Source organism: Lonchura striata, unplaced genomic scaffold (genome assembly GCF_046129695.1).
Source record: "Lonchura striata isolate bLonStr1 unplaced genomic scaffold, bLonStr1.mat Scaffold_165, whole genome shotgun sequence".
NCBI classification, from domain to species: domain Eukaryota; kingdom Metazoa; phylum Chordata; class Aves; order Passeriformes; family Estrildidae; genus Lonchura; species Lonchura striata.
Window position 1 is genome coordinate 145,235 of NW_027461107.1, and position 19,938 is coordinate 165,172.

At 52.7% G+C, this 19,938-nt stretch overlaps 1 protein-coding gene across 1 annotated transcript; it reads right to left on the reverse strand.

Moving 5' to 3' along the window:
• Positions 1–502: 502 nt before the first annotated feature.
• Positions 503–1,435, reverse strand: LOC110483530 (olfactory receptor 14J1-like). The gene has a single exon (XM_021553511.3). The coding sequence runs from the start codon at positions 1,433–1,435 to the stop codon at positions 503–505; it is 933 nt and encodes a 310-aa protein (XP_021409186.2).
• Positions 1,436–19,938: the final 18,503 nt, after the last annotated feature.

Here is a 19,938-nt window from a genome sequence, read left to right on the forward strand (position 1 = left end):
GCCTCACAGAACCAAGGAGACTAGTGTGACAGTGCAGGGCCTGGTGTAACCAAAGGGACATTGTTACACTGAGGGGCACCTTGGAACCAAGGACATCTTTGCAGATGACACCAAGATGGGTATGAGTGTTGATCTGCTGGAAAGTAGGAGGCTCTGCACAGGGCCCTGGACAGGATGGATCCAGGGCCCAAATCCAACAAGGTAAGGTTTAACAAGTCCTAGTTCTGAGTCCTGCACTTTATCCACAAAAATTCTCTGCAGAAAACTTGGCTGGGAGAACCTTTAGCTCCTTTAAAGCCATAAAGAGTGCAGCCCTACATTGACACAGTCACTGGAGACAGGGAAAATGAAGAGAAACAAGATGAGAAATGGCACAGACCATGACATTTGTTTGTGGACAATATGGAAAACTAAAACAAAACAAAAAAGACCCCCACAACGAAACCAACATGTATCAAAAATGACTTTTATTGCAAGTGCATTGTAGAAATTGGCCAGCAGTTTAATGTCCCTGAAAGCATCCAGTCATCAGTCTCCTCACTGCAGCCTTGAGCTCCTGGTTCCTCAGGCTGTAGATGAGGGGGTTCAGGGCAGGAGGCACCACCGAGTACAGAATTGACACGGACAGATCCAGGGATGGGAAGGAGATGGAGGGGGGCTTCAGGTGAGCAAATGTAATAGTGCTGAGGAACAGAGAGACCACGGCCAGGTGAGGGAGGCAGGTGGAAAAGGCTTTGTGCCGTCCTTGCTCAGAGGGGATCCTCAGCACAGCGCTGAAGATCTGCACATAGGAGAAAACTATGAACATAAAGCAAGCAAAAGCTATACAGCCACTAACCACAAGGAACCCAAGTTCCCTGAGGTGGGATTTGTAGCAGGAGAGCTTCAGGATCTGGGGCACCTCACAGAAGAACTGGCCCAGGGCATTGCCATGGCACAGGGGCAGGGAAAATGTATTGGCTGTGTGCAGCAGAGCAATGAGAAAGGCGCTGGCCCAGGCAGCTGCTGCCATGTGGGCACAAGCTCTGCTGCCCAGGAGGGTCCCATAGTGCAGGGCTTTGCAGATGGACACGTAGCGGTCATAGCACATGATGGTCAGGAGGAAATACTCTGCTGAGATGGAGAACATAAAGAAAAAGAGCTGTGCAGCACATCCCTTGTAGGAGATGTTCCTGGTACCCCAGAGGGAATTGTGCATGGCTTTGGGGACAGTGGTGCAGATGGAGCCCAGGTCACTGAGGGCCAGGTTGAGCAGGAAGAAGAACATGGGCGTGTGCAGGTGGTGGCCGCAGGCTACGGCGCTGATGATGAGGCCGTTGCCCAGGAGGGCAGCCAGGGAGATGCCCAGGAAGAGGCAGAAGTACAGGAGCTGCAGCTGCCGCGTGTCTGCCAGTGCCAGCAGGAGGAAGTGGCTGATGGAGCTGCTGTTGGACATTTGCTGTGGCTGCACATGGGCACCTGTTCATGGAGAAAGGACAGGGACAAGTCAGGAGAGGCTGCTTGGAGCCAAACCTGGGCCATTCCCTGCAGACTGTTCTGCTGGAACTCACCCACCCTTGTTCCTGCTCTGGGAAACCTTCACCCAGGTCCCTGCCTGAGCTCCAGTTGTGTTGGCTGAGTGTGCCAGGAGCAGCCAGGCCTGTGCATGGGGGCTCTCGAGGAGCCATCCCTGCCCTGCTGCCCTGGGTTTGTGGCTATGGGGCAGAGGGACGAGGCTGGATATTCACGATCTGTCAGGGGAATCACTCCTACTGCAGAAAGTTTTGGTACCATCTGCACTTACACTTGTAAGGGAAATCGATGGCAGGAGCTGGATTTAGGAATTGATTTCCTACCCACTCACCATTGCTGGCTCTCTGAGATCAGAAATCCCCAGCATTCCTGCTGCACTCAGAGTTTGCCACTGAGAGCTGTGAGAGGCAAAGGATTCCCTGTGGCTGAAGGAAGGTGAGGGGCTGGATGGGCTTGTTCCCCCAGCACTGCTCTGTTCAGCCCCCTCTGCTTCCCTGAGCATCTCCCTGGGCCTGGACATCCCCTCCTGAGAGGTGCCTTGTCCCTGCCAGCGCTCACAGAGCATATCCCACCCTGTGTGCCCTCGGCCCGGCCCTACAGAAACCTGCCTGTGTGCAGGGCCCTGGCTGGGGCAGGCTCTGTGTGCAGCTGGGCAAGGGCAGCTCAGGAGAGCCCTGCTGGGCCCTGCAGAGGTGATGCTGCTGCTGCCCAGGGCTGAGGAGTGGCTGAAGGCCCTTTGGGAGGCTCCCAGCAGAGACACTGACCACCCAAAGTCACCGTTCTGGAGTCTCTGTAAATGTTCAAACATTCCTTTGATGATCCTGTGTGTCCCTTTCAACTCAGAATGTTCTGTGATTCTGGGACTACAAGTCCTGTTCTGCTTCTCTCATCCCCCTGTTTATAACCAAAAGAGAAAAAAAACCCCTTGCCACAGTGTTAGACCAGTAAAGTAAAAACTAGACCTTTTTTAGAAGCTCCCAGGTGTCCCAATGGGGATGGGGGACACCTGGCCCTTGATTTCAACAATTTACTAAGGTTGATTATTTAGGATATTTAACAGGAATATCCAATAAGAGATTCAGTTGTCCCAGTTGTCCCCTGGCTCAACCCATTTGAGTAGATCCAAGGGCTTCTTTGCCCCACTTTAGTTATGTCTGTTCACATTGTTGTCAAAAACCAAAATGTGCTTCTTGTAGGCACTCTTCCGATAATAAGACTATGCAGTATTTCAGGAATGTATTTAGATAGTCAGCTTATTGTTGTACAATCTAAGATATAGGTAGGAAACATATTAGAGTCAGTTAAGAATTACCATTATATAAGCACATAATAGTAATTTAACAGTGTTAATTAAGAGTTTAATAAGTAAAGTAAGGATTATATTTGTATAACAAAAAAATAGTAATTTAAAGAGCTATGAATATATGGAAAATGTATAAAAATCAAAGATCTTTTTGTCATGATCCCAAATTTCCCATCCTACTCCAAGCAGGAAATTGAAAACACTCTCAGAAATACTCCTGACCTTTACAGCAATCCCAGGCTTACCTTCTTTGGGAAGTGTCCTCCAGAGCTGTGCCCAGGCTGGTCTGGAGCTGGAGCAGCCCTGCCCCAGCCAGCCCCTCTCAGCAGCAGCACCTGCCCTGCTCAGGGTGGCTCCTTCCCCCCACAGCTCCTGGCCAGCGCTGGGAGCAGCTCCAGGGCCGGCTGAGAGCTGTCCCTGGCAGGCAGCAGAGTCCCTGGCCCAGCACAGCGCCCTGGGCTGCAGGACCCTGCTCTGCAGGACAGCCCTGGGCACCCCTGGCTGCTCTGCACAGGAGATGAGCAGAGAATGCACTCACAGGGTCTGTGGCCATTGGGATGTTCCAGCTTTAGGAGATCTCTCCAGGAGCTGCAGCTGCATTGTCCTGCAGCCAGAGGTTCCTGTGCCAAGGGCTGGCAGTGATTCTGCCCCAGGCACTTCCCAGCCCCTTCCCAGCCCTGACTGATTGAAGCTCTCTGTGCCTCTGTGCTGTGCCCGGGCTGGCTGCAGGCAGTGCCCCAGCCCTGCTGGGCTGGCAGAAGAGCTGCTCAGCAAGAGAAATGTGCTTTTGAAGCTCTGCTTGCTTACCAGGATCACCCTCTGTGCCAGGAGCCCAGCCCAGCTCAGCAGCACAGACACAGCACAAGGACTTTAATGACCCTCTGGGGCTTTGTGCTCAGCCCTGAACATCAGGCCCTGAGAGGGAGCTGCAGAAACCTCTCCAGAACTCCAAGTCACAATCCAGCTCCAAAGTTTCTTGGACTTTTAATGGGTCCCACTGAGGGACACGACTGAGAAAGTGTCCCCAGGCCCCAGGCAGAGCAGAGAACTGGAGGCACTGATGCCAGGTGGGGACAAAGAGAAGCCAAGTCTTGGTGCCCTGGGGCACAGCAGGGTCTGTGCCACCAAGGGCTGTGAGGAGACACCTTGTCCTGAGGCCCTGGGGCCTCCTGGCACAGCCCCAGCCAGGCTGGGCACTGTCAGCCCCTGGTCCTGCCCTCAGCATCCCCCCCATGCCCACATCCCAGTGGCCTCAAGGATCTGCTGGAAGGAGTCCCTGGGGAGCCTTGGTCAGGAATGGCCCTGGGGGCTCCTTCATGCTCCCAGGGACTGTAGGTTTTTCAAAGGACTTTGGCTTTTGCTTTTGTCTTGCAGTCTCTGAGATCTTTCTGCAATCCTGGCCTCCAATATTCTGCTGTAATTAGTCCCTGGAGAGGCTTTGTCAGGAACAACACTCAGTGGGGCCCATTAATGCTTCAAGGTGCTTCATTTATTTTAAGGTACTTGGTGTTTGCCTTTTGATACAGACTGTGAGAGGTTTCTGCAATCATGGCCCCAATTATCTGCTTTAATGAGTCCCTTGAGAGCTTTGTACTTACACTCAGTGGGGCTCATGAATACTTTGATATTCTTAACTTTTGTGAGGTACTTTGGATTTTCCTTTCCACATTGAGAGTTCTTTGTGCCTTTTTCCATCTCTGAGAGGTTTTTGTGCCATCCTGGCCTCCAGTTCTCTCCTCCAAGGACTCCATGAAGAGCCTGTGGTATAGATGGACCTTTGTGGTTCCCATTAATGCTTTAGACTCCAACCACTTTGGGGTTTTCCTCTGACTTTGACTCCAGGAAAGGTTTGTGCAATCTCCTCTCAGGCCCTGAGGTTCCAGGTCTCAGCTCCAAATGCACCACAGGGCTCATCAGGATCAAGGAAGTCCTGACAAACCATGGCTCTGCCTTGATTTCCCTCTGCTCTCTTGCAGAGGGAAATCAGGAAGTTTTCTGTAGTGGTTTTGGTTCACCATTTTGAGATTTCTCGGCCAATGCTTCAATGAGTGTGGTGGGTTCAGTGTTGGCTAATTACCAGTGCACTCACTAGAATATACTTACTCATTTCCTGCTGTGAAATAGGATTAGGAGAAAGGCAAAGTAGTCACAGAATTTTAAAAGGGTATAAATAAAATTGTATTAACAATAACTAAAGACGAGTAATAAGAATCAGAACAAAACTTTCAGAACACTTCCTCTCTCCATACAACCTGACAATGTAAAGAGAAAAAACCTAGAATTTTCAGTCACTTTGCCACCTCTAAAATAGTTTTTCTTCAGTTCACTTAGGGAGAGAAGTTCCTCTTGTTAATGTTTTGGAGACTTCTCTACAAGAAAAGAGTTATCTCATGGCTTTTCATTTCCAGAAATAGCAGCTGCCTGGAGAAATCTGCAATCGTGAAGTCCCTCCCATCTTTTCCCACCTTTTCCCACAGCTGTGCTTATGGGCCAGGCCAAGTTATGGGATATTAGTTTAAAGATGAGCTTTTTAAGAGCAAAGGTTCTCTTCATCTATTTCTGAAATCATCTTCATCTCTGGGAACAGAGGTCTTCCTCTCTCCCGGAGGGCACAGGGTCTCATCACTATTCTTCCTTTCTCTGTTCAAATTTCTCATGGGATCACAGCTACTGCAACATTACCTTACTTTAGCATGGAGATATTTGCTGAAACAAGTTATCTCCCCATACTTTTCAATGCCTTATAGGGAAAAAGAGAGTCTGATGTATCAATGACATCCTTCTCCACAGCTTTTCCAGAGGATTCCAGCCCCAAGATGAAGGCATGTCCTCATCCCTCCCACCTCGGACTCAACTTCCCCTTCCCTGCCCTCGGTGTGTCCATGCTGCTCCTCTGTGTGCCTGCCCTGTGTCCTTTTCTCTCACTGGAGGGAGGATGGCAGCACTGGCAGAGTCAATATCTCCCGGGGCTGCAGATGGTTCCGTGAGCCCGGCCGGGCTCGGTGCTTGCGGCCAGAGCTGTTTTGCCATGGAGGTTTCTGCAGCGGCTGCGCTGGGGCTGTGTCAGTCTGGGCCGCGCTGGGGCAGGGCCAGGATCTCAGCAGCCAGGCCAGAGCCCAGCAGCAGCACGGCCGGGGCCGATGGCTTCTCCTGCCCTGCCCGCCGGCTGCGGGCGAAGCCCAAGGGCGGCAGAGCCTTGGCCGAGCCGGCCCGGCCCGGGGCTGCTCCTGGGGCCCGGCGGATCCTGGCCGGGCCCGGGCTGGCGGCGGGGCAGGGCTCGGCAGGGCCAGATGTCAGCACCCGCAGCCACGGCCCGGCCTCGGCCCCGCGGCCTCCCCTGCCCTGCCCGGCAGCCGATGGCGCCTGGCGGCTCCCTGGGAAGGGGCCCGGCCCCACGGCAGGAGCCGCCCGGCCCCACGGCCGAGACGGGGCTGGGCCGGCCTCGGCACCTCTGTGGGGCCAGAAGGGAGAGAGACCCAGCCAGGCTTTCTCATCTGGAACTTGTATCTGCACAGAGGCGTCTGCAGCTTCCTTAGTGCTTTAACAGACTGTCAGCTCTCAAAGCTAATTACTGATTGGTTTTTGTCAGACACAGAGGAAACTGCTAGCAGCTTCTCTCAGGACAGCACTTCTGTGATGCAAAACCACCACAGCAGCACAGAGCATAGAACTCCTTTGTCCATATGTAGTGGTCATGTGCCCGAGGCCTCAGAACCCCTCCTTGGGAGATCTCTGGGCCCTCTCCAAGGTGTTTTGAAATGAAAATATTCAGCTCAGAGTCTAAGAAAATCACCAGAGGACAGGGCCAGCCTGACCTGTCTGTCCTAGCTACTTTTGTCTGGGAGCAATCCTTGGATATATGGAATTTGGGAGGCAAATTCTAATTTTGGCCATGGTTCCTGGACATGAAGACCCCATTCTTTTCCATAGGAATAGAGGAACAGAGCCCTAGTGTTTCCCTGGGTGGATGAGAGATGATCACCAGAGGACATGGCCAGCCAGAACTGGCAGGTTTTTTTCTGCAAGATACCTTGCATATAGGAAATTTTTTATGGAGAGTACCAATTTTGACAATGGGCATGTTAAGAAAGGGACAGTTCTTTTCCATACCAAGGAAAGCAGGGTGACCCTTTGCTTCAGGAGCTGATGAGAGGCAGCCCTTGACATCCCAAGGTCAGCCAGACCCGTCAGGTGGCCCTTGGGAGGCCAAGCCAGCCAGACCTGTTCCATGTAAACCTCGCTTCCATGGGGCCCCACTGTGTCCAAATGGTCCCTTGCTTCCAGGAGGCCCTGAGGTGTCACAATGCCCCCTTGGTGACACCAGGCCCTGAAGGGTTGGAATGGTCTCCATGGTTCCATCAGGCCCCAGAGAGTCATAATGGTCTCTGGGTCCATGAAGCCCCGCAGTGTCACCATGGCCCCTTGGTTCCATGGGCTCCAGTGGTGCCACAATGATCCCCTTGGTTCCATGAGGTGCCCACAGTGTCACAAGGATCTCCATGGGAAGGAAAGAACCGAGCCCCAGTGTGGCAGGGGCAGCCACCAGAGGCCAAGGCCAGCCAGACTTGATGGTACTGACAGATTTTGTCTGGGAGCAACCCTTGGATATAGGGAATTTTAGAGGTGGAATCCCAATTTCAGACATGGACACCTGGAGGAGAAGCACAATTCTTTCCCATATGGAGAAAAGCACAGAACTGTTTTGTGAGGGCCACATGAAAGGCAGCCATCAGAGGCCAATGGCAGCCAGACCTCTCTGTCCTGATAGCTTTTGTCTGAAAGCAACCCTTGGATATAGGGAATCTGGGAGGTGGAACCGTGGTTTCTACCATTTCTGCGTACATGAGAAGGGTAGTTCATTTCCATAGGAAGGAAAGCACAGAACCCCAGTGTTTGAAAGGCAAAAAAAGAAAGAGGTAGCTCCTGGGAGGCTGGGACAGCCAGACCCGTTCTTCCTGGAAGCTTTTGTCATGGAGGAATCCTTGGATATAATGAATTTGGGAGGTGGAATCTCAATTTAGACCACGGACACCTTGAGAAGGACAATTCTTTTCATAGGAAGGAAAGCACCAAGCCCCAGTGTTTCAAAAGCAGATGAGAGGCAGCTCTCAAGAGGTCAAGGGCGGCCAGACCTGTCTGTCCTGGCAGCTTTCACTTGGGATCAACCCTTGGATGTACAGAGTTTTGGAGGAGGAATCCCGATTTTGGCCATGGCCCATGGAGGAGAAGGAGAGTTCTCTCCCATAGGAAGGAGAGCCCAGAGCCCCAGGGCTTCAGGGCAGGTGAGAAGCAGCCCTCGACATGCCAAGATGGTCAGGTGGTCCCCAGGAGGCCCAGACAGACAGACCTGGTCCGTGTTCCCTTGGTTTGGTGGTGATGCCTTGAGAGGCTGCCTAGAACAGAGCTAGGCAGTGTTAAAGGAATAAAGCAGGATTTATTAAAAGGCCTTCAAGGGATACACCTTGGGCAGTACAAAAGCCTGGCCCTGGCTCCATCCTAGATGGAGCCCAGGTCACGAGTTTTTACTGGGGCAAACAGGGAGATTTGGCCTGGCAGGATGTGTAAAACAATCTCCTGTGATATCTACCTGTTCTCACACAGAGCACTTGGCTGCAGGGACACATTCCCATCGTTCCTGCCCAAGTTTCGGGATTCAAACACTGCTGTCCTTCCCAGGAGCTGTTCTTCAGCTGCCTCGGGAGGCCCTTTGGCCTCTGGAGCCACACTCTGGCTCCATTATTAGTACTACTGGATGCAAACCCTTTATCTCCACCAACAGCAGTGATTTGAGGTGGTTCTCCTTTTTTCCCTATTGTTTTAAACATTGACAATATCAATAATTGTACTACCCTGTCATGGGGTTGAGTAATGCAATCTTGTTCACTATTGTTTAACCAAATTACTTCATTTTCCCCTTGATAATCTGCATCAGTTCCTCCTCCCATGACATGAGCACTTTGCAAGGCCAAGCTCCAGAGAGCAGTTACCAAACCAAAGTGTCCTGGAGGAATCTGGATTCCTGTTCCTGCATTGTTAACTCTCCTTTGCTTCTGATTTATCCTGACTATTTCCAGTGCATGAAGGTCCAGCCCTGCAGCCTCTGGGCTGGCCCTGCCAGGGCCATCACACCCAGAACAATTTCCCAGGCAGTCCCAGTCTCACTGCCCAGGGCTGTATTTGCACATTGGGAGCAGCCGTGCACAGCCAGGGGGTTTCCATTTCCACAGGGGCCATTGTTAAGGGCATGGATCACATCTGGGAGATGGGTTCTCCATGGGGACAGGTTCCCAGAACTCATTCTTTAACTGCTCTTTTAACAACCCCTTCTCTGCCTCCTCCTCCTCCTCCTCCTCATCCTCATCCTCCTCATCTTCCTCCTCCTGCTGGTCTTCCTCGTCCTCTTTGTCCTGTTCCTCCTCCTCCTGTCCTCCTCCTCCATTTACTTGTCCTCCTCCTCCTCCTCCTCCTCCTCCTCATCCTCGTCCTCCTTGTCCTCCTTGTCATCCTAGTCCTCCCCCTCCTCCTCCTCCTCCTCCTTGTCCTGGTCATCCTTATCCTCTTCCTCCTCATCATCCTCCTCCACATCCTCATTCTCATCTTCTTCCTCCTCCTATTCCTCCTCCTCCTTGTCCTCCTTATCCTCCTCGTCCTCCTTGTCCTCCTCATCCTTGTCCTTTTCCTCATCCTCCTCCTCCTTATCCTCCTCATCCTTATCCTCCTCTTACTCCTCATCTTCCTCCTCCTCATCCTCATTCTCCTCCTTCTCCTCCTCCTCATCTTCCTCCTCCCCCTCCTCCTCGTCCTCCCTATCCTGCTCGTCCTCATCCTCCTCGTCCTTCTCCTCCTGGTCCTCCTCATCCTTGTCCTCCTCCTACTTTTTTTTATTCTCCTCCTTGTCCTCCTCCTCCTCCTGTTCATCTTCCTTCTCCTCCTCATCCTCCTCCTCCTTGTCCTCCTCATCTTCATCCTTTTCCTCATCCTCATCCTCCTCATCCTCCTCCTCATCCTCCTCCTCGTCCTCCTCCTCCTCTTTGTTTTCCTCCTTCTCCTCGTTCTCCTCCTCCTCCTCATCCTCCTCATCATCCTCCTTGTCCTCGTTCTCTCTCTTCCTCCTCCTATTGCTCCTCCTCATCTTCCACGTCCTTTTCATCCTCCTCCTCCTCCTCCTCCTCTGAGTGTGATTCTCAGGATCCAATGACTCTAGGATTCCAGGAACTGGGAACTCTGGGATTCCATGGCTCTGTGACCTCATGGATGGATTGAGAACTGTTTCCAAGGCCATGAGGGAACGTTGGTGCCAGTGGGAGGGGCTGCAGTGCAGGGGCACCAACAGCTGAGAGGCGACTGCAGCTGCTGCTGCTGCTGCTGCTGCTGCTGCTTGTGGGGGTGCTGCTGGCAGGGGCAGGGCCCTGGTGTGGCTGAGCGTTGCCATCTCAGCCTGTGAGCTCCTGGGAGCTCAGGACAGAGCCAGGACTGACCCAGGTTGGCACTGCACTTGAGGACGGACACAGAGAATGGAAAGTGCCCACAGAGTGGTTCCGAGCAGCTCTGTGGGAAGGAGGAGGGAGGGAGGATGAATCCCCTGCCCAAGGCTGCCAAGGGAAGGCTTTGGGAGGGAAAGGAAGCCTTGACCTGACACTAAGCCCTTCAAGGGCCCAGTTGCCCACGCTGAGCAGGATTTCACCAGGCTTTGTCTCAAGGCAGTGGCAGGGTCAGAAGTGGTGGGAGCAGCTGGAAAGCAGGGCCGTGTATTCCCTCCCCCCAGCCCATTTGGGAACATCTGGGCAAGGTCTCCATTGTCTGCCTTCAGCCAGCTTGGGGGGCTCTTCTTCTCCTCCTCCTGCTTGGGGGACTGTGCTTGGTTTCTTCTGCCATCTGCAATGCTGAGCTTCTCTCTCCTCAAACCTGGCTGTTCAGGTTCATGTCCCTGTGTCTCGCACCTTCCTCCTCTTCCTCCTCACCACGTGCTCATGGAGCCTCTTTGGGCAGCTGGACTGGAACTGGCAGCAGCAGGCGAGCCCTGAGGAGCACCTCTGGCCTCCAGCCTTTCTGCAGGGCTGGCCAGAGCCTTCCTGCCAGGGGCGAGCCTCTTTCCTGTCTCTTCCCGAGGCAATATAGTCTGGATCTTGGCTCTGTCCTCCTTTCTCTTTCAGGGAAGGATCAGCCATGGCTGAAGGAATCTTCCATAGGTACCTGGTGCTGATGGCCATTGTCAGCATCAACCAGCCCTCCGGAAAGAATGGGATTTCTCCTGAGGATGATAAAGGAATTGTCCAGAGGATGAAGGAGCAGGAGGTGATCCTTTGGCAGCACCAGCTGCACTTGGAGGAGGAAATTGCAGACCTGGAAGCCAGACAGGAGTGTTTGGCATGGCCTTTGTGGGAACTGGAGGAAAGATCCATTGGCACACATGCACGGTGGTTTGCTTGGCTGTCCCTGCCACGTTCATGATCTGGAGGCAGCGTAGGAATGGAGCCAGAGGGGAGCACAGAGAAGAAAAGACTGACCCGGGGCTCCTGGGGAAAGCCTGGAAAGGAGTGGCCTTCCTGACAAAGCCCTTGTGCTGCTCAGGGCCATTTGCATCTCCATGGGCAAAACTGGAGGATATCTTCCAGCATTTGTGGATAGACTTGTTGAATTACCTCTTTAATTGCTTCATTCCTGTAAGACAAACTTGGTGCTTGAAATTCCTTAAGTTCCTTAGGTTAAGAATGTCCTTATTTCTCTGTAATGATTGTTAAATATACTGTATTGATTGCTATAATCTCTTTATTGATTGTTAGAAATACTCTACATTGTTAGAAATACTTTGAATTGACTGTTAAAAATACTCCATATTGGTTGTTAGAAATAATTTCTGTATTGATTATAAGAAATACTCTTTGTATTGATTGTTAGATATACCCTATATTGTTAGAAATACTCTGTACTGATTGTTAAAAATACTCTGTTTTGATTGCTATCATCTCTGTATTCGCTACTATACTCTGTATTGATTGTTAGAAATAGTTTCTGTATTGATTATTAGAAATACTCTCTGTAATCATTGTTATAAACACTAGGCTTCCATTAATAAGATAGATTTAAGCAAAGGAATAGACTTTCCAGAGTTGTTTGTTTGCAACCAGATGACTTCCTGTTATCTTTTGCCTCTGGCATTCTTGCACCATGTGCTCCCCTTACAGGCTGAAATGCAAACACCACAGAAACAGAGACCCAGTGTGCAAAGCACAGCCAGGGGTGTGTGCTCCTCTGAAGGGACAGACATTTAGGGGAGGATGTTTCAGAAGGAGGCTGTGGACATTGTGGCTGGAAAGCAGGGAAGGAACAGTTTGGCAGGAGCTTTCCTTCAGCAGGAGGGGAGCACACAGAGGAGTTTGTGCCAAGTGAAGTCTGACACTGCCATCCAGTGCTGGCAAGAAGGGTGGAGCAGAGAAGCAGAGAAAAGGGCCTCAGCATGTTTAGTGATGATGTCTGGACTTCAGTGATGGGGACAAAGCCTTCCTAAACTGAACACTGAATCTCAAACCCATAGCATTTTGGGAAGGAATGCTACTTTCTTAACTGGTATCAATATATTTTCCTACCCTTTTCAGGTAAGAAAGGATTTCACTCCTTGTCTGCATTAGTGGATGCTGGAATTCCCAGTGCTCCCTTCAGACTTCCAGGGATTGGAGGGTGCACTGTGGGCTGTGAGGAAGCTCTTCCCAGGCATGGCCGAGGTTGTACATCTGTTCAAACAAAGGGGAACTGGAGAGGGTTCTTTCAAAGTGTGACTCCTCCCTATTCCATCAGCAATAGTCTCACAGGATTTATGGGTCAGGAACATGTACAACACATCGCAGGGAAGCTGGGCAAGCAGTGAGTGCTGTACCAGCACAGCCAGAATGGTGCAAGAGCCAGAGCCAAACAGGCTGAGGCAGCCAGGCCAATCCCATCTTTCCAGGGCTCGGGGCTGAACACACAGCTTCAATAACGTCAGGTGTGTTCCCCACAGAGCCTTCTGCAGAGCTCTGGGTTAGGACTGCCAGCTTTCCTCTTTATTTCATATCAGAAAGGGAAATTTTTATCTCATTTTGCCCATCTTACCTATGCAGATGTGATGGGAGGCCATCTCTCTGTTTGTGTAGGTGTTGAACCTGGGAAAGTCAGTCTGTAGTGTCAGCTGGATACCTGAGGGCTGTCACATAAGCAGTAAGGGTGAACTGTCAATTTAAATCATGATAAGGAATGTAGTATATTCCAATCCTTAACATTAAAATTCAGTGCCACCTGTGGCTCCAGTGGGCTGTGGATCAGGCATGTGTCTTTACCAAAAATGTAATGGTTATTATAATGCTTTTCAATTGGGATATTTCCAAAATCAGGAGGGTCTTGGTGCGAAATTAGTATTCAGCCTAATCATTACAACTAATTAATGAGTTTTGTTGAATAAATGCACATGTACAAATGTGCCAGCAGTTACTCTTTGATGAGTAGGTTTGAGGCATTTTTTCATTTAGTCTGTAGTGTGAACTTCAGTGCCTGCAGACTTACATATTAAATTTCTCTCTTGGTCACCACTTGATGATTATCATCACTAGAATTAAATTTTTAGTGTAGTGAGGAGGTGGGAAATAGATAAGAAAGTCTGTTGGGATTGCATGGGAAGGTTTTGGTAGGTGAAGTAATGGTTTCTGTAAGAAGCTGTTGGAAGCTCCCCCATGCCCACAGAGCAAATGCCAGCCGGCTCCAGGAGAGGCCCACTGGCCTGGCCGGGCCCGTCTGGGATGTGCTGATGCCTCTGTAATTGCTGTGAATATGTAAACTCACTGAAGAAGGGAAAAGCAATTGCAGCAAAGGAATTGTGTCCAGAAGGGAGTGAGGATGTGTGAGAGGAGCAGCCCTGCAGACAGCCAGGTCCATGCAGGAGGGGCAGGAGGTGCTCCAGGCACGGGGATGCTGAGATTGCCCTGCAGCCCTGGGGCAGCCCTGGGGAGGCAGCTGAGCCCTGAGCACAGGGAGGGCACGGGGATGCTGAGATTGCCCTGCAGCCCTGCAGGAGCACATGCCCCAGCAGGAGGATGCCTGAGAGGAGGCTGTGAGCCCGTGGGAGGCCTGTGCTGGAATAGATTGCTGGCAGGGACCTGCAGACCTGTGGAGAGAGGAGCCCACCCCAGAGGAGGTTTCCTGGTTGGACGTGTGATCCTGGGGGGACCCGAGCTGGAGCAGGCTGTCCTTGAAGGACTGCGCTCTGTGGAAGAGTGATCCCCGTTGGAACAGTTTGGGAAGAACTTGTCAGGAAAATTAATCCACAAACACCAGAGGGTTATGTCATAGCCATGGGCCCTCAGCTGGGTAATAATTAGCATTGACCCCATGATACACAGAAGGCTGATCAACCTCTTTATTATATTATATATCATAATTAAGAAACCCATTGCTTTTATACAGTTATAATACACCTGGACCTAATTGGTCCACTAATCCAATCACCACCACCATTGGCTAATTAAAAAAACACCCTTTGGCAAACAAATCTCCATAACACATTCCACATGTTCACAACAGCAGGTGCAGCAAGTGAAGATAAGAATTGTTTCTCATTCTTTTCTCTGATATTCTCACAGCCTGCCCCCAGGACAATGCCTGGGAAAGTTATTTCTCTCTGTGGCCAGAGAGCTGCCTGACACAGGTTTATGTCCTAAACAGAGACAGAGGAGTCTTTTTATTTTATTCAAATAAAGGGAGAGGCCATGGGGCATTCCCTTGAGGTCTTTCCAATTTTTGGAGGATGCAGCCTCCTTTTTACCCTAATTTCCCTTCTGTCTTTCCACACTGGATGAGGCACTTAAGCGGTACAGACTTCCTGATATGCCTGATACCAAAGATTCCCCTCTAATCTATGACCCTCACTTTTAGATTTTCATTTTCATGGAATCTATGTTTTTTCCCCATCGTTTATTTCATCTTTCAGTATCCAATTTTATTTATCAGTAAACCTACAGTTCATTTGTTGTCTGAGATTGAGAGGCCAGATATTTTCTATTGCCATCTGTGTAGCAGTTGCCTCTGGACTGTTTTCCGTATCTCCTGTGAATGGGCCCATCAATGTTTCCCACATGGCTCAGAGATAACTCCCTCCAGAGCCATTTCTGTTTAACAGGGGATCAACTGTTGCAGCATTTCTGAGCATTTCTGAGGTCATGATTTATGTTTGGAATGAGATTTGAGCTACTCCAGTCTGGGCCTCAGATTTAGGCCTTGTGAGGCCTTCCAGCCTCTGACACAGTTAGAAATTAAGAGTTTGTGGTGCAGTTAGAAATTGTATTAAGGTGTGATGGGGAGCACTGGGCTGTCTGGGTATGAAGTAGTATAGGTTAATAGTGTAAGGTTTCAGCCACCTTAAGACAAAGATAAACAATGTTAGCTTGCCAATCAGAGTGCCTTTGTAAATTGTAAACTATGTAGAAGTGTATAAAAACTGCCATCTTCTCTCAAATAAGTGGAGAACATTGCATTAATAATATTGTTTGGATGTGCGTTCTGTCCGGCCAGCTTTCTGGTTTTATGACATCCCTGGCTTTTATCAAGGACCCACCGTGTTACTCAGAATGACATCAGCCCATGGTGAGATGCTCCACCCAGGGGGAAGAGCTAAACATTCCCACCTAGATATATCCTGGGATTTCTAGACAGAGAGGCAGCCTTCCTACAGCTTTCCAAGAGGACACAGCTGGGGTTTTCCACTGGACCAACTACACCTTTTCTACAGGACCACTGCTCCAACAGAAACCAGCTTTGGCTTCCCTCTGGCAGAGAAGCCCTTTTGGGGCACAGGTTTCTGGGGCAGGAGACGGGCACCGGTGCTGCCAGGGCTCGGGGAACTCTGCTTGGGCGGGGACTGTGCCTCACCTGCTGCTGTCAGCGCTGCCCGGGCCCCAGGGCTCAGAGCAGCATTCCTGCCCTGGCCCACACGTTCCTGGTCTGTGTCCCACGGCCGTGCTCAGGATGGCCACCATGTGGGACGTGTCCCGAGGAGGCCGTGCCAGCTTCTGTGGAGGCCCCGTGCCCTTCCCATCGCGGCTGCGTCGGCAGCTGCGGGGGCTCCTGCTGCTCTGAGCCCGCAGAGCAGGGCAGCGTTTGCTGATGGGCTGAGCCCTTCCTAAAGATCCTGTTGGGCTGTCTGACACACCTGGGGCAAGGCATTCCTTCCACCCTGGGCCATTTTGAGGGTGCTGGGTGTAGCCCCAGGGCAGGTGACAGGCCTTTGTGACACGGTGGAGCATAGTCACCGTAGCATGGAACGGGACAGGGGATCCAAGGGCCCTTTGTGACACGCTGTGGCAGAGGTGTTGACAGTGACCAGGCCACGCCACAGTGCTCAGTGCACAGGACGGGACAGGACAGGACAGAGCGGTGCTGTGAGGAGCCCTTGCACAGCCACTCGTTCCTTGCTGACTCCGAGGCTTTCCCAAGGTATTACTCCTGCAGGTGACCTCGTGGCCAGACCAGAGCACTTGGTGACCCCTGGCCTTCCCGAGGCATCTCTTCTGCAGCTGCCCTCGAGGGCAGACTGTGGCATTTGCTTTGCACCATCCTTGACAGGAGTCTCCTGTCCTTGTGGCTGGAGCCGTCAAACCCAGAGTGTAGGACTTGCTGATGCAGACCTTTTCCGAGCCACCTTCTCCTAGAAGTAGCCATGAATCCAGGTAGTGACGTAGAGCACAGACCTGCGAGCGTGCCCAAGCTGGCCTGGGGCAAGGAGGAGAAAGAAGGCTCTGGAGCTGCCCCAGCACAGCAGCCTGAAGAGCTGGAGCAGTTCCAGCCACCGCAGAAGGGTGAGTGGCAAAGCCAGGCTGCAAGACTGGTGCCTGCAGGAAGCTTGGCCCCATCCCATCCCATCCCATCCCATCCCATCCCATCCCATCCCATCCCATCCCATCCCATCCCATCCCATCCCATCCCATCCCATCCCATCCCATCCCATCCCATCCCATCCCATCCCATCCCCTGGGGCCATGCCCATGGACAGGATGGAATAGGGGCCGGGCAGACACCCCACAGCCGTGCTCCGTGCCCTGGGCCGTCGCGGGGCTGTCCCTGCCTGGGCAGCGCAGGGCTGGGCTGTGTTCTCCGGCCTCTCCCGCAGCCCCTCAGCTCGGGCTGCGCTCGCTCTTTGCCAGGTGCAGCCGTGCAGCGCACACGAGAGCAGGAACGCACCCGTGGCCGCTTCCGCAGAGCAGCGCAGGTACCTGCAGCCATCCCCACCTGGGCTGGGCCCACTGGCACTGCTCAGCCCAGCATGCAGCACTCCATGGCTTCTTGCCCTTCTCCTACAACTCGTTTGCAAATTCATGAAGAGAATTCGGCAGGAAGAGACCAGCGCCATGGGCCCTGGACTCAGAGCATACTCAGAGCTCCTCAGACATGAGACCAGTGCCGCCCTGCTGGATTTGCTTGTGCAGAGGGGTGTTTCCAGAGCAGAGCAAGTAGGCAGCTGTGGCCAGGCTTCAATTCCCCCATGAGTCACACGGCTTCCCAAGCCACAGTGCTGGGCCCTGTGAGCCTTTGAGGCCATCACATTGTGGTGGGAAGGGAAGCACTTCTCTGGGGACACTGGGAACACTGCTCCCTCTGGCAGCTTTCCAAGTCTCCCTGTGCCTTCTCCAGGTGCCATCCATGGTGAGATACATCCACCAATGGCTCATGGCCAATGATTCTGCTGAGCACAGGCTGGACAACGCCCTGCTGCATCTCACAGAAGCGCAGCCAAATGACGCAGTAATGACACTCCTGCGTGTGGCCCCATCCTGTGACAGGTATGGGGCCCACCTGCCCAGAGGGCTTAGGGATCACCCCAAACCATCGCCCTGTGCAGCCTGTCCCAGGTGTCTGACCCACAGAGAGTCCCAGGGCCCTCTGGCTGCTCCCTTTCCCAGCCCTGGCACGTCAGCCCCCGAGCCTGCTGCCATGCTCCCTCGCTGCCCCACAGGGGCCTGTCCCCACAGGGCTGGGCTGCCTGGCTGCTGCTGGAGAGGGGCAGTGGGCAAAGACAGAGCCGGCGGTCAACCCGGGCCCCTAGAGATGCCCAGGCCACGGTGCTGTGTCTGAGATCCCCTGAGACAGAGCTCTAACCCCACAGAGCTGCCATGGCCATGTGGAACACCATCATGTGCATGCCCTGGACTGCAGAGCTGGCACAGCAGATACTCCTGGATGTGCTGGGGAGCTGGCCAGAGCACAGCACGTGCACCTCCGATGGGGACAAATCGGGTGTCTTTGTCCTGGCTGTGAGTTTCTGCCAGTGGCCTTTGCCGGCCCCAAGGCCGCCTGTCCAGCATCTCTCTATCCTCCTTCCCCCACTGCATCTCCCTGCCTCAGGGCCTGAAAGCTGGCCTAGGGACAGCTGCAGGGCCACCAGGCCCGCTGCTCCCCCTGCGTCTCTCTGGGCTTCTCCCTGCCACGCTCGGGCCCTGTCACACGAACACCTCGGCACTGAGCCCTGTCTCGGGGGGCTTTGTCCTTTGCAGGCAACTGTGGTGATGTGGAAGATCCTCCAGGAGCCCTGTGTCCCAGATATAGTGATGGTGCATTTCCCACAGTTATTTGTACATCTGCTCTTCCAAGTGTTCTTCAGCACCAAGGAGATGCCAGAGGCGGTCGATACCTTCTGGAATGGATGCCAGGAAGAACACGGCCTTGTCACCAGCCCCAACAGGTGCTCTATCCCAGTCCTTCTGTCCCTGCCACATGGCCAGGGCAGGAGCCAGTGCTCCCAGTGTGACCCGGGCTTTGCTCTGCACTCAGGTTTGCAGTGAGGACCCTGAAGTCCCTGCTGTGCCAAATGGACTATGAGGATGTGGTGTTGTCAATGGAGCGCAAGCGTGGCTGGGACACGCTGCTCTGTGCTGACACCCACATTTATGCTGTGGGTCTGCTGGCCAGGTGAAACCCCCTTCTCCCCATTGCTCCTGGCATTTGTGCTCTGTGTCTGGGGTATCCCACTCAGTCCCTGTGGCTGTGGGCCAGAGGCACGAGGGACGGCCAAGCAGACTGGGAAAGGCTGGGAGAGGAGGGTGCCCAGTAGCAGCCACATCTCAAAGGGCCCAAGTCCCCCTGCAGGGTGGGGGGTAAAGACAAGAACTGCATCAGTCTGTCCTGGGAGGGGCTTCCCCCCCCGGCTCAGGGTCTTAGTGTCGTAGGAGCGGGCCCCCGGACAGGTAATCATTATCACTGACTCCATGTATTGCAGAAGTCTGATCAATAATAATCTTTAGTATGAAACCCATTGTTCTTATAGATAGTTATGATATAGTTTGATTTAATTTGGTTTTTAGTCTAAACACTATCACCATTAGTTAATTAAGAAAGCACCATTTGGTAGACAAATCTTTGTAACATATTCCACATGTTCACAATACCAAATGCACCATGTTAAGATAAGAATGTTTTTTCATTCTTTCCTCTGATCTTCTCAGATTTTCTCAGGCGATGCCTGGGAAAGTTGTCTGTTTCTCTCTGAGGCCAGAGAGCTGCTGCCACATCTTAGTGCTATTTTCCTCCTTTCAGGGAGATGCACAATGAATCCATCTGCTTGTGCAAAAGCATCTCATGCTGTCTCCTTGAGTTTCTCAGCAAAGAGATGCCATACTGGAACTTCCCTGCCCTGGCATTCCTTGTGGGGGTGAGTCTGAAGGCCAGCGCTGCCTCCCAGCTCTCTGCCCTCTCGTAGCTGCAGCTGCCTGGGACGGTGCCCACGCCCTGTGCTGCTGCCTGGTCCCCGCCCTGTGCGGTTCTGGGCTCCTGTCGGCCGGGTCCCCTGTCACTGCCCTGTGCCTTTCAGGTCCTGCATTGCTTGGACTTGAGAGCATGCAGTGACAGCATCATGGATCTCTTGTCGAGGCACTTGCTGAGTGAGTGCACAGAGATGCGCCGCCAGGTTCTAAGGGCCCTCCTCTTGCTCAGGGATAATCCCTCGCTGGTAAGGAGGGGCAGCAGCTGAAGCCGTGCAGGCAGCGTGGGGCTGGGGAACACAGTCGCTGGAACTTGGCTGGGCTTCAGGCACTGGGGCAGCCGCTCCCAGCTCTCCTGCCTCCCACTTCAGCTGCCCGAGTGCTGCGGGACAGGGCTTTGGACTCTGG

Excerpts from the sequence above, each read along its gene's own strand:
- LOC110483530 (XM_021553511.3), bottom strand. The coding sequence starts at position 1,435 with ATGTCCAACAGCAGCTCCATCAGCCACTTCCTCCTGCTGGCACTGGCA.